This window comes from Schistocerca gregaria, chromosome 11 (assembly GCF_023897955.1).
Source record: "Schistocerca gregaria isolate iqSchGreg1 chromosome 11, iqSchGreg1.2, whole genome shotgun sequence".
NCBI classification, from domain to species: domain Eukaryota; kingdom Metazoa; phylum Arthropoda; class Insecta; order Orthoptera; family Acrididae; genus Schistocerca; species Schistocerca gregaria.
The window spans coordinates 85190482-85204845 of NC_064930.1; the positions used below are offsets into that span (position 1 = coordinate 85190482).

General features: G+C 41.2%; 1 protein-coding gene and 1 long non-coding RNA gene across 7 annotated transcripts in view; one reads left to right on the top strand and one right to left on the bottom strand.

The window, feature by feature from the left end:
- LOC126295455 (zinc finger protein 708-like) overlaps positions 1-14364 on the top strand; it is an 885643-nt gene that overhangs the window by 27518 nt on the left and 843761 nt on the right. For 3 of the 6 annotated variants that reach the window (XM_049987978.1, XM_049987985.1, XM_049987987.1), the window contains exons 4-5: positions 9399-9491; positions 13850-13891. The exons of the other annotated variants lie outside the window; for them this stretch is intronic. In XM_049987978.1, the coding sequence (XP_049843935.1) occupies positions 9399-9491; positions 13850-13891 (135 nt within the window). The remainder of the gene's footprint in view (positions 1-9398; positions 9492-13849; positions 13892-14364) is intronic. 6 annotated transcript variants of the gene reach the window in all.
- Positions 10064-14364, bottom strand: part of LOC126295459 (uncharacterized) — a 1097875-nt gene continuing 1093574 nt past the window's right edge. The window contains exon 4 of the long non-coding RNA XR_007552493.1: positions 10064-10220. This is a non-coding gene — a long non-coding RNA (uncharacterized LOC126295459). The remainder of the gene's footprint in view (positions 10221-14364) is intronic.

The window sequence follows — 14364 nt, forward strand, 5'->3', positions numbered from 1 at the left end:
ACTGACTTTTAGAAGTCATTCCATCCTTCTGAAATAATTTGAGTTGATGTTCCATAACCACAACTCAGTAAACTGATTGTTCAGAAATACGCCATTCCCTACCAGAATTCTCTGGAATTTGGATTATTATATTGGCCATGAGGTCTGAGGGTGTATAAGGTCATATTTATCCTGCATACCAGTTTCATCACATTTATTATAGTCCTTTCTTGCAAAGAACTTAGTGCTTCTTAAGAAATGTCAACCACTCTAGGTGTCTCGATACATTGATTTGTTCATACGTTCATTGGTATGTGTAGATACCATCAAGGAAGGGAACATTCTAGGAGGTGGAATGAGTTATGATATACATTAAAATCACAGAGACATTACATAAGCTTAATCTGCATTCTGTTTTGTTCTAACCCAAGGACATTGTACTTTATTGCTCGAACAGTTCACACACATGGAAGAAGAGGTACTATAAAATTAGCAGTAAACAAGTGGTTGGTGGAGACTTGCACTACAGCCTATATAGTCATTAGTTCCAGGGGGGGGGGGGGGGGGGGGGGGGGCGCAGCTGCCAGAATGTGCACACAGTTGCTGTTGTATTAGCATACCAAGTGACCTCTAGTGGCCAAATCAAGTACAAACTTTATGCGCAAACTATGAAGTGATGTACATATTAAACTGATAGTTAAAGCACTCCTCTTCCATTGCATGGAGGTGAGTACTATGCTCATGTCCATTTCTTCTGTGGGCAATGTACCGTATTTACTCGAATCTAAACCGTACTTTTTTCCGGTTTTTGTAATCCAAAAAACCACCTGCAGCTTAGAATCGAGTGCAAATTAAGCGGAAATTCTGAAAACCATTGGTAGGTGCTGCCACAATTAACTTCTGCTGTCGAATATATGTAGCGCTACACAGGCATGCTTTACAGGCACAAAGACAAATACTGGTGCCAAACCCTCGGCGACAGTAAATAATTTTTTTAAAAAATGTGGAAGACGAGCTTTTTTCTCCGCCTCAAGTTTCGACCACTGCATTTTCATACATTATCCAACGAAGTAAATATAAGTTCCGTATTGTCCATCTTCGAATATAACAGCATTTCAATGTACTATGAAAATTCGACTGGCAAGACTGTTTGGAATGTTTGTCAACATGGCCAACTCTGTTGTTGTGGTCTTCATTCCTGAGACTGGTTTGATGTAGCTCTCCATGCTACTCTATCCTGTGCAAGCTTCTTCATCTCCCAGTACCTACTGCAACCTACATCCTTCTGAATCTGCTTGGTGTATTCATCTCTTGGTCTCCCTTTACGATTTTTACCCTCCACGCTCCCCTCCAATACTAAATTGGTGATCCCTTGATGCCTCAGAACATGTGATATCAACCCATCCCTTCTTCTGGTCAAGTTGTGCCACAAACTTCTCTTTTCCCCAATCCTATTCAATACTTCATCATTAGTTATGTGATCTACCCATCTAATCTTCAGCATTCTTCTGTAGCACCACATTTCAAAAGCTTATATTCTCTTCTTGTCCAAACCATTTATCGTCCATGTTTCACTTCCATACATGGCTACACTCCATACAAATACTTTCAGCAAAGACTTCCTGACACTTAAATCTATACTCGATGTTAACAAATTTCTCTTCTTCAGAAATGCTTTCCTTGCCATTGCCAGTCTACATTTAATATCCTCTCTACTTCAACCATCATCAGTTATTTTGCTCCCCAAATACGAAAACTCCTTTACTACTTTAAGTGTCTCATTTCCTAATCTAATTCCCTCAGCATTACCCGACTTAATTCTACAACATTCCATTATCCTCGTTTTGCTTTTGTTGATGTTCTTCTTATATTCTCCTTTCAAGACACTGTCCATTCCGTTCAGCTGCTCTTCCAAGTCCTTTACTGTCTGACAGAATTACAATGTCATTATTACAATGTCAGAATCACAATGTCATCAGCAAACCTCAATATTTTTATTTCTTCTCCATGGATTTTAATACCTACTCCGAATTTTTCTTTTGTTTCCTTTACTGCTTGCTCAATATACAGATTGAATAACATCGGTGACAGGCTGCAACCCTGTCTCACCCCCCTTCCCAACCACTGCTTCCCTTTCATGCCCCTCGACTCTTATGACTGCCATCTGGTTTCTGTACAAATTGTAAATAGCCTTTCGCTCCCTGTATTTTACCCCTGCCACCTTTAGAATTTGAAAGAGACGTTCTGAATATTTTCCTACCTTTGAGAAGAGATGGTTCCTTATAGGAACTTTTATGAATTGTGAATAGCATGCAGTAATGTCTTCACCACGAGAATAATACGAATATAAATATTTTGCCATGTATTCTTTAGTGTTTGCTGCTAACGCATTTAAATCCTGTCTGCCTTATAAACTACGAAACTAGAGTGAGACAACAGCAAATGCGGAAGAATATAGATATCGTGTCATGTTTATATTCGTGTTATTCTTATGCCTAATAGTGATACAGTCAGAATTGAAGCACGGCAATTGACTAGATTTTTAAATCTAAGAATCCTATAATTTCAGTGCAGAATGCAATTTACCAAAGAGGCGCCTGCAAAGATTTTAAAATGGAGAAAAATTTTCGCTAAACTCTTGTTCAGAACATCTTCTATCATACGCTGTCTATTATTTCGTTCTTGTTGATCATTATCAAAGAAAGCAGCAATGTAAGTAACAACAAATAGCAGTCTCTTGCCATTGTTTTGCTAATGAGACGATTCCCCCCCCCCCCCCCCCCCCCCCCCTCCTCTCTCTCTCTCTCTCTCTCTCTCTCTCTCTCTCTCTCTCTCTCTCTCTCTCTCTCTCTCTCTCTCTCTCTCTCTCTCTCTCTCTCTCCTTTTTTAATTGTAAGCGGCGGTATCGTGCACAAAAGCAAGCCATGCCGCGAGCGGCGACAGGTCGTAAACACTCATTATTAGAATGCATGACACAGTACAGTATTGCATATTCAGCTTAGAGTCAAGTAAACACCTATAACAAAGAGAACGGCACTTATCAGATCAAAGAAAAATATGCAATTTATTCAAACCAGACAAAGTACGCGAAAAACGAAGGGTACCCGTATGAAAACGGACGGAGCACCTGGCGCATAGTAATGGCTACCTGGTTAAGCTTAACTGCTAAACTTATGACTCGAACCAAACTACTGTAGTTGTATCATCATTCATTTGACCTAAATTGTCTCATATTACAATGGTCCAACTTTGTTTCGATTCGGAGGTGCAGCCTAGAACTTTTCTGTCCCCTTGAATTTAGAGTCTCAAATTTCAGGTGCGGCTTAGATTCGAGTAAATACGGTAGGTTGTTGAGTCATGTGATCTAATGCCACCGTGCGTAGGGTCGTAAGTGGCATGAGTGCGGACAGGTGCAGTGCCTGCCGTCTTGTCTAAGGCCATATGGTAGGACAGGCAGCACTGGTGCAGCTTCCATTTCCATGTCTGATTTCAACAGTAGGGAAGGAGGTTGTGTTAATGGTGGTGGAACATGTGGCACTGGTTGTGATGGAGGTGGCAGCACTGGTGTCGGCTGCAACAATGTGTGACATGGGCCCCCACCATGGTCCGTGGCAGTTGAAGGGGGCATCCACAGCAGAGGAGATAGTTGTGAAAACATTGGCAGTGGCGACAGAGAAGGTGAGGGTAATGGCCGCGATGTATTAGATAGCTGAGAAGACAGACGACACAGTGGAGACGGAGACACAACTAGCGTGCATCCACCCCTGGGAGGTCATAGCTAGTCAATGTGTCACATTGCCCTCCCCTCAGCCATGCGGATGTCGCAGAGGCATTGGCCACTGGTACTGCACTGTGCTGGCGGATGGCCCTGTGTCGGGCAGGGCAGATATAGTGAAGTTCAGGGCCGATGTCCATGGAACAAGTCTGCCGGACTCCTATTGCCAACAGGGATGAACCTGTAAGAACTGAGGAACCAGTCAAAAGCTACTTCCGGTGACACAAACGAAACACATTTCTCATCTGAGTCTTTAAATGTTCATGCTAGTCATTCGGCTTCCCTGTTCGAATGAGGGTGGAAAGGAGCAGCCATGACATGGTGAACATCACTTTCTTTACGAAAATCTTCAAATTCCTAAGATATGAACTGGGAGCTGTTGTATTTAACTAATGTATACAGAAGACCTTCCATTGTAAAAACGTTTGACAGAGCTGAAATAGTAGCCACTACAGAAGTATACAGAAACTACCAATAACCATGAATTACAAGGAGCCAAAAGAGATTCAAAATAGGTCCCGCGAAATCTACATGAATTTGTTCCCAAGGCTGCTGTATCTGGCCATGGTGTCAGAGAATCACAGGGAATCACTTAATGGGTGGCTCACTGTGGGCAGTCTGCCAGAACTAGCACTATTTCCCATCAGTAGTGTCTGCCCAAAAAACGCCTGTATGCTAACGCTTTTGTATGTGACACACCCCAGTGCCACACATGTAATAAATGCGTAACGTTACTCTGAAAGGCAGACGGGACTGCAACCTGGGGAGCAGTGTCCTTTGTAGCTAACAGCAGCCATCCATTCCAAACAGAAAGACTTCATAATGTAAAATAATTTCTCAAAGGATCGGAAGCATGATCCAGAGGTTTATCCAGCCAGCTGTGTTGCACAAAAGAAACAATTTTAATTACAACAGGCTCTGCGAATGCCTCAACCACAGTTTCAGTGCTAAAAACAGGAAAAGTATCATCATTTTGAGCATCCGCGTGTAAATGAAAACAGTTCTCCTTTGTCAAACTCAGGATCCTGGCCCGTTGGCAAGTGCTAAAAGACATTTGCATGTTGCACTATAAGCCGAAAATATATCTCATATCATGACAGGAAAAGAGTCCACTGCTGTAAGTACTATATGCCCTTGTTCGGCAAGGACGCCAAAGCGTTACAAAGAAAGACCAGTGGTTTGTGGTCTGTGATCAGGTGAAATGTAGACTTGTGTAGAAAAACATAATTTTTTTTATAAAATATATGCAACACCAAAGCCTTTTTCTCTTTCAAAGAATAACACTACTGACCCTACTGCATTGAACTTAAAGGATTTAAGAGGTATGTGCAATATGGTGTTCAGATCCATTTCTACATGTATGAGCAAGGACGGCACGAAGACCAAACTCGGGTGCATACATTGCTAACACAGTTTGCTGGTCCAGCTGACCATACAAAGTGTCAACTGCAGCTTACATTTAAACAACTTCAATGTCCGCTCGCAAGCTGGGACCAGTGAAAAGGATCATCCATATGTAACAGTGCATGGAGCACTTGTGGCACAGTAATAATGTCTGGTGTGAATTAGTGTTAATATGCAATTATACCTAAAAATGCTTGTAATTCTGTGACAGATGTGGAGTGTAGTAGTAGGTCAATAGCATCAATATGCTGGTGCAATGGTTTAATGTCAGCATGTAACACTTCAAAACCCAAATAAATAATGGATGGTTGATAAACTGTGTCTTTTCCAAATTGCACTTTATCCATGCAGACTGTAAAACAGAAAATAGAGCACAAAGCTTCTGCAAATGTTTCTCTGTGGAGGCGCTGGACACTGCAATGTCATCTAAATAGTTGATGCAGCCTCAAACTGATGCATTAAGTTGCTCTAAAAAGTGTTGAAAAGTAGGTGGTGTGCTTGCTACATCAAAAGGCAAATGCTGGTATTGATAAAGCTCAAATGGGTATTGATAACTATAAGGCATTTAGATTCCTCACTGAACAGTAGCAGTAAATATGTCACTCCGAAGCCAGTCTTTGAAAAATATGCCCCCACAATAATATTGTTACAGATCATCAGGGTGCAGAAAAGGATAGGTATTAATGATTGACTGTGGAGTAATAAATTTCCAAAATCACTGCAGAGGTGTTATTTACTGGTAGGTCTTTTGATTATCACCAGTAGTGCTGACCATTCACTGGAAGAAATAGGTCGAATAACATAATATGATTGAAGACAGACTAATTCTGCTGTTGCCCACCTGTGAGTTTACTGGTACTGGGTGGACCCAGAAAAAAAGGCTGTCAGACTGTTTCATCAGAAGATAAGCCTGATATTCTGTTACACCACTCAGTCCTGGGGAAAATAGAGAGGAAAATTTGACACAGGGTATCTAACTGTTCATATGGAACTTTATCATAAACCACATGCCCTTCATCAACGATGGAGAATCAAAACAGTTGAAAAGCACCCAAACAGAATTACAGTGTAAACATTCTCCACAACTAGGAATTTTAATGAAAAAAACCACAGCCTTGGAAGTTACTGGTGCAGAAAATGTTCAACAATGGGAATGTGTTTTTTCTTATTAGTCATCAATTTTCTTATTAGTCATCAACCTCTGTGACTCTGGTGTCAGAGGGGGAGAATCAAAATCTACATAAGTTTGAGAATTACCAGTGTTGCTACTGCACGCACGCACACACGCACACGTCAGTGTATGTCACTGCTGACATACTGTTCATATCAATGTTCATTTCATCCCCACTCAGATTTGGGAAGGAGTTACTTACAGAAGCAATGTGTCCTTTGTTATGGCACCTGTTACGTGTTTTCCAGCTCTTGGGACATGCAGTCCATTTGTGTTGAATGAAGCAGTGTGGGCATAAAGGCAGTAGAGCATTGTCCTGTCACTGTTGTGATTCGGTCTGTTGTCACAAATGACAATTACCTGTACAACATAAAGACATCTGCTGGACTGCTGCAGTAGAGTCATATGTTCCATTTTGGACTGACTGAAGGCTGGGAAGTGTGAGAGAGACAGATTCCTGATATTTCAGATAATGCTTACACCTGGCTGCCTGCAGCTCATGAAATGCCAAATAAATGAGGTATCTTCATGACTTCCAAAAAGGTACAATTTTCACATTGTAGAACTGACTCTTGAGCTTTCCTATCAGGAGAAAAATGTATTGCATCACTAACCATTGGATCTCCGTAGGATTCCCTATGAAAATCTGTCACAAAATTATGTTGGCTAAGTTGATGTAGTTCTGCTGCCCATGCCCTGTATAACTTTTGGTTGCTTTTGGCAGTGGTAAAATTCCACAAGAGCAGCCATAACGTATGTTTACAGTGGAAGTAGAAAATAACTCACACAAGTGATTGAAAGAAAGGCTGGAAAATTCTTGTAAGGGGTTGGGCTGACGCAACAACTGATACACGTGAGGTGAAATCCATGACAAAAAAGGGCCTTGCACAAGTTTGCGCATGTTACCTTAAATGCTACGGAATGTCAATACAGGCGTCTTTTTTAGATGTCCTGGTTCTCTGCTTCATCATTGTATGCAGTGAGTGGCAGCGGGTATGTAGTTGGTGGGGCTCCAGATTATGCCAGTGTAGACGGCATAATGTAGTCGTCAAACTGAAAATAGCAGCTGTCAGTGCTGTTGCTTGATGAGAGATTGAAGCACTGTCAAAACAGTACGTACACACACACACACACACACACAAACACACACACACACACACACACACACACACACACACACACACACGCAAGACAAGGTAGAATACAATTAGCAATGCACAAATGGTTGGCAGAGCCTTGTGTGCCAGCCTACATTGTCATTAGTTCCATCAAGGGGTGGCTGCACACGCAACTGCAGTCATATTAGCAAGCCAGGCGACCTCTAGTGGCTGAACCAAGCACAAACTTCACGTGCCAACTATGAAGCAGTGTTGTTGTTGTTGTTGTTGTCGTTGTCGTTGTGGTCTTCAGTCCTGAGACTGGTTTGATGCATCTCTCCATGCTACTTTATCCTGTGCAAGCTTCTTCATCTCCCAGTATCTACTGCAGCCTACATCCTTCTGAATCTGCTTAGTGTAGTCATCTCTTAGTCTCCCTCTACGATTTTTACCCTCCACGCTGCCCTCCAATGCTAAATTTGTGATCCCTTGATACCTCAGAACATGTTCTACCAACCGGTCCCTTCTTCTTGCCAAGTTGTGCCACAAACTCCGCTTCTCCCCAATTCTATTCAATACCTCCTCATTAGTTACATGATCTACCCATCTAATTTTCAGCATTCTTCTGTAGCACCACATTTCAAAAGCTTCTATTCTCTTCTTGTCCAAACTATTTATCGTCCACGTTTCACTTCCATACATGGCTACACTCAGTACAAAAACTTTCAGAAACGGCTTCCTGATACTAAAATCTACACTCGATGTCAACAAAATTTTCTTCTTCAGAAACACTTTCCTTGCCATTGCCAGTCTAAATTTTATATCCTCTCTACTTCGACCATCATCAGTTATTTTGCTCCCCAATTAGCAAAACTCCTTTACTACTTTAAGTGTGTGTTTTCCTAATCTAATTCCCTCAGCATCACCCGACTTAATTTGACTACATTCCATTATCCTCATTTTGCTTTCGTTGATGTTCATCTTATACCTTCCTTTCAAGACACTACCCATTCCATTCAACTGCTCATCCAAGTTCTTTGCTATCTCTCACAGAATTACAATGTCATCGGGGAACCTCAAACTTTTTATTTCTTCTCCATGGATTTTAATACCTAATCTGAACTTTTGTTTTGATTCCTTTACTACTTGTTCAATATACAGTTTGAATAGCATCGGGGAGAGGCCACAACCCTGTCTCACTCCCTTCCCAACCACTGCTTCCCTTTCATTCCCCTCGTCTCTTATAACTGCCATCTGGTTTCTGTACAAATAGTAAGTGGCCTTTTGCTCCCTGTATTTTACCCCTGCCACCTTCAGAATTTGAAAAAGAGTAAGCTATTTTGGGCGTACCCTAAGGGAGTATTAAGGACTTACTGTTCATTATATATGTAAATGAAAGAGCAGAGGACATTGAAATCCTGTGAGGCTGTTTAAGGAAGCTACTGTTCCATATTGCTGCTTCACCATTGATCTGTAACAACATTCTTCAGGCATTAGCTACTTTATCACATATAAATGAACAGTAACAAGTGTAACTCAGCCATAAAAGAAACTGTTTCTGGAACACTTGCTTTGCCCATTTATGAGTATAGAATTGTTACTGGGAAGGATAGTACAAGAGATACAGAAGATTTAATGAACAGTGATGCAGTTCATCATGGGTGAATTCAGTATGCCAAAGAGCCACGTATTACTTATCCTGTATACTATTACACAGTTAAGTATGGTGCTTATGAGACAGAAATGTGATTGTCTACAAAGATTATTGAGCAAGGTAGCATAGATATGAAACCATATTGATGTAACTTAGAATAGCTGCTCAGAAAATTAATTTCATTAAATTTCCTTGTGTGTGAGAGATGAGAATCATTGCAAACGGGATGATATTCATAATAAAATATTGAGAGGCGTGTAATATATGCAGAAATGTGTAAGCACTCATAACTGAGATTTTCTTTTCCTTTTCTTTCAGTTTCCTGAACATTCGTTGGTAACGCTGGAGTCCACTAATTGTTCCAAGGAGGAAACACAAAAAAAATTGGGACCAGAAGAAACTGAGAACATTGTAAGCATTAATGTCCGTGAGGTATTGCATGTGGAACAAAAAATTCCTTGGCTAATTGCAGAACGTAAAGGATGTGTTACAAAGAAATAAGTTTTCTGGAACTAAGTGCTGTTTGTAATTTCCCACCATCCTTGTACAGTTCTCCCTGTTTCAGGCTTTTTTCTGCCGCTTGGTGGCAATTGTGAAGAAATTCTTATTAGTGCTTGGGACAATATGTATAACCATACCTACAGCAACTCTTCTTGAAACCGAACATTTTGTATAATGCATGTGTTGGATGTTTTAAATCCAAATTTAGAGGAGCAGTTAGAGAGAAATAGATAGTTGCAGAATAATAATTTGACATATTTCTCTTTAAATAATGCCTGACTCTTTCATCTTTCCATGGAATTCGGCTACTTTGTTTTAACAAATCATTTACATTTGTGTTTTTTGTGCCGTGGAGGTTATCAAAGGTAATAAATATTACTACATCATAGGTCACCCCCTATGTAGGTTGATACATGATTCAAACATATATGCAGTGTTGCTAAATTCCATCGTACATTCACAGAAAAACTTTTGGATTTGGCTTTAGCATGCAGTTCTCCACAGAGAACCATTTGTAACATTACAGATTGTCATGGCAGAGCTAAGCAAGAATAATAATCTTGGTATATTTTGTGAGCTTGCTAAGGCCTTTTGTGGAGTACAAAACAATTCACTATGTGATCAAAAGTATCTGGACACCTGGCTGAAAATGACTTCCAAGTTCGTGGCACCCTCCATGGTTATACAGGAATTCAGTATGGTGCTGGCCCACCCATATCTTTGATGATAGCTTTCATTCTCGCAGGCATATTTCTGTCAGGTGCTGGAAGGTTTCTTGGGGAATGGCATTCTTCACGGAGTGCTGCACTAAGGAGAGGTATTACTGTCAGTTGGTGAGGCCTGGTACAAAGTCGGTGTTCTAAATCATCCCAAAGGTGTTCAATAGGATTCAGGTCAGGACTCTGTGCAGGCCAGCCCATTACAGGTATGTTATTGTCATGTAACCACACCACCACAGGCCATACTTTATGAACAGGTACTCGATCATGTAGAAATATGCAATCGCCATCCCCGCATTGCTCTTCAACAGTGGGAATCAAGAAAGTGCTTATAACACCAATTTGGCATGTGCTGTTGTAGTGCCATGCAAAACAAGGGATGCAAGCCTTCTCCATGAAAACACACACACACACACACACACACACACACACACACACACACACACACACACAGTAACACCACTGCCTCTGAAGTTTACTGTTGGCACTATACATGCTAGCAGATAATGATCACCAGGCATTTGCCATACCCACACCCCGGTATCGGATCGCCACGTTGTGTACCATGATTCTTCACTCCACACAACATTTCTCCACAGTTCAATCATCCAATGTTCGCACTCCTTCATCAAGTGAGGCATCATTCGGCATTTACTGATGTGATGTGTGGCTTATGAGAAGCCTTTCGATCATGATACCCAGAGCTTCTCGCCTCCCGCCAAACTGTCATAGTACTTCCAGTAGATCCTGATGCAGTTTGAAATTCCTGTGTGATAGTCTGGATGCATGTCACCTATTAGACATTATGACCCTCCTTAACTGTCTGTCGTCTCTGTCAGTCAACTGGCAAGGTCGGCCTATATGCTTTTGTGCTGTATTTGTCCCTTCAAGGTTCCACTTCACTGTCTCATTGGAAACAGTGGACCTAGCGGTGTTATGAAGTGTGGAAATGTCGCATACAGACACAAGTTAAACCCAATCACCTGACATCGTTCAGAGTGCCCTAGTCTGCTCTCTCATGATATCTAATGAGGACTGAGGTACTGATATGGAGTACCTTGCAGTAGGTGGCAGCACAATGCGCCTAATATGAAAATTGTATGTTTTCGGTGGTGTCCCGATACTTCTGAACACATAGTGTACTTCATAAAGTAATATGATGTGGAATTTGTCATTCATCTTGTGTGATGGAATGCAGATGGTCACATCAACTGATCACCTGCTGTGAACCAGTTAATTCATTATACTCCGTCACTCCCAGGATGCTGAAGATATGTTTAAATTTGGTCCGGAGTTTTACTGAAGCACTGTTGACATATTTACGTGTTCCATTCCATTGACCTCTCACAGCTGTGGACGAGTTACTTCCCTATCTTGGTCAAGGCCAAATTTTTGATTATTTATGATACAATACATGTGCCTTACAATACATGTGCCTCTTTCTGTGCTAACATTTGCAAGAAACCTCATTACGATATCGTGAACTTTTCATGAAATTTGATGACTGTTATGACAACATGACTCTCAATGCCCAGGGACGGGAATGGGTGTATCATCAGACGGTCTGATATAAAAATCAATAACTCTAGAACAAAATCAGATATTACTCTACTCTTAATTTTATTTAAATTGTGATATTTTAACATTTCATTAGCTGTGATGCATGAGCTAAAATCAACCATACACAAAGTTTGTGCAATGATTTACTTAAATTGTTGTAGCACAGTAACTGTGATGTATAATGAAAACAAATTGTCAGTTATCAGATTGTTAGGTATGCAAAGAACTGAATAACTGTACGAAACAGCATTATCACAACAAATGAGTGCAGGGAGCATGGATGCCAAAGAAGTGTTTATGGTGAAACATCTTTACACAGTGATATTTGCTGAAAGGAAATTCTAAACAACATTATGAGTGCAACACAGTTCAGATATGTTATGAAGAGTGCATAATGCTGCCACCAGAATCTTTGATCATCTATCCAGTGACAAAAGCTGTCAGTCAGACAGCTAATTTCAATAAAAGCTAACAAAATTTCATCTTGACAATTTCTTTAGTTTCATGGAAAAATTTATATTTATCTGCTGTGTAAAGAACGGTGGCTAGACTTTATATACAAGGATCCATGCAACATCGAACAGACTGACTAGCCTCCACAGGTAACCTTTCCGTGTGGTTGCAAGTACGGTGCTGCTACCTGTATTGTTGAGCCATGGAAGCAACCCCACTGCATCAGTGTCTATGCTCTGTGTGAGGATATAAATTATCTAGATCTTTAAATTATACCAGGGAAAGAAAAATGGAATGATAGTAAAGGCATTCCCTCTACATTTATGAAGTGATGTTATCAAAACAGGCAGCAGAGTTTCATATTAATAAATAATACTTCAGAAATGACATCACGTAGAATTTGATGCCCTAAGGTTTTAGTGTTTGGTCCACTTCTGGTATGATAGCAGTAAACAGATGAAGGGCCCAAACAGGTAACACATTGCCAGGACGATAATAGGATGCCTTGATAACTGGTTCCCAACAGACAGGTTAACCTAAAGTAAGACGACACACACTGTGCAGTTGCAAAAAAAGTGAGGATAACTTAAAAAGTTCCAGAAGTAAATATCAGTGGGCACTCATTACATAAAATCTTGGAAGAGCCTCTTCAAGGATCGAGAGTATGAAGTACTTAATTGCTAATAAATGAACTCCATAATGGAATATGTGGTTAACAATTAATTAGAGCGAATTGTGGTATCACAACCACACTACTTGAAGAAAGAACAGTATCGATATAAACTACCTATACCTGTGCAAATTTCAGAATAGAGTTAAATATATGCAGTCTGTAATAGGATTTCAGTGGGCCTTAGGCAGAAAATTGAACATCCTCAGCTATTACAAAACCTTTTTAGGCAGTCCTTTAATCTATACAAATATTAGGACTGTGGGATGCAGTTTCTACGTGGTTTTGTCTTTGCCAGTATGTAGGTACCGAACAATGTTACAGAAATATTTAGTTGGAGCAACAATTAAAAACACAGTTTAGTAGTGTAAGAGGAGAGCCAGTGCATTTTATTTCAAAGTAGTCACTGTCCCATTTTTAAAGTAATCCAAAGAAATATTCATAATTGTTAGTGCGAAAGGCTCGGTACTAGTCTCAATTATTTATCATTAGTATACTTTACAGAAGATGTCTGCAGTGGCTTCTTTGGGGCTATTAATCTATATTTTGAGGTATTCTTCATCCCTGAAAGTTTTATTTCTTTCAGCTAATGTACAGATGGATGAATGCATGAATGACATCAATTAAAATGTGAAACTTCTACAATGAGGAAAATATGTAATCTTGGGAATCATGTTTTAACTTGGCATGTGACAGTACCTGAATCTTCTCTGCCTGTAATAGGACACATTCTGCGTATACAAAATGTGAGACTTTTCTTGTGTACAGAATCAGTGCACGCAATGCCCTTACAGTGATAGTAATGTAGCTAATCAACTTTATGTCATCAAAAGTGGTTTTATTTTTCTCTGTTTCTTTTGTTACAGTTATGCATTCCTGAATTTGATCCTCAGGCGATGAAGGAAGAGGTGAGTTACTACCATACATTAATGTCTAATACTTCTTTCTTTTTCTCATAACTCCCTCTCCCTCTCTCTTTCCCTCTCTCTTTCCCTCTCCCTCTCCCTCTCCCTCTCCCTCTCCCTCTCCCTCTCCCTCTCCCTCTCCCTCTCCCTCTCCCTCTCCCTCTCCCTCTCCCTCTCCCTCTCCCTCTCCCTCTCTCCCCCTCTCCCCCTCTCCCCCTCTCCCCCTCTCCCCCTCTCCCCCTCTCCCCCTCTCCCCCTCTCCCCCTCTCCCCCTCTCCCCCTCTCCCCCTCTCCCCCTCTCCCCCTCTCCCCCTCTCCCCCTCTCCCCCTCTCCCCCTCTCCCCCTCTCCCCCTCTCCCCCTCTCCCCCTCTCCCCCTCTCCCCCTCTCCCCCTCTCCCCCTCTCCCCCTCTCCCCCTCTCCCCCTCTCCCCCTCTCCCCCTCTCCCCCTCTCCCCCTCTCCCCCTCTCCCCCTCT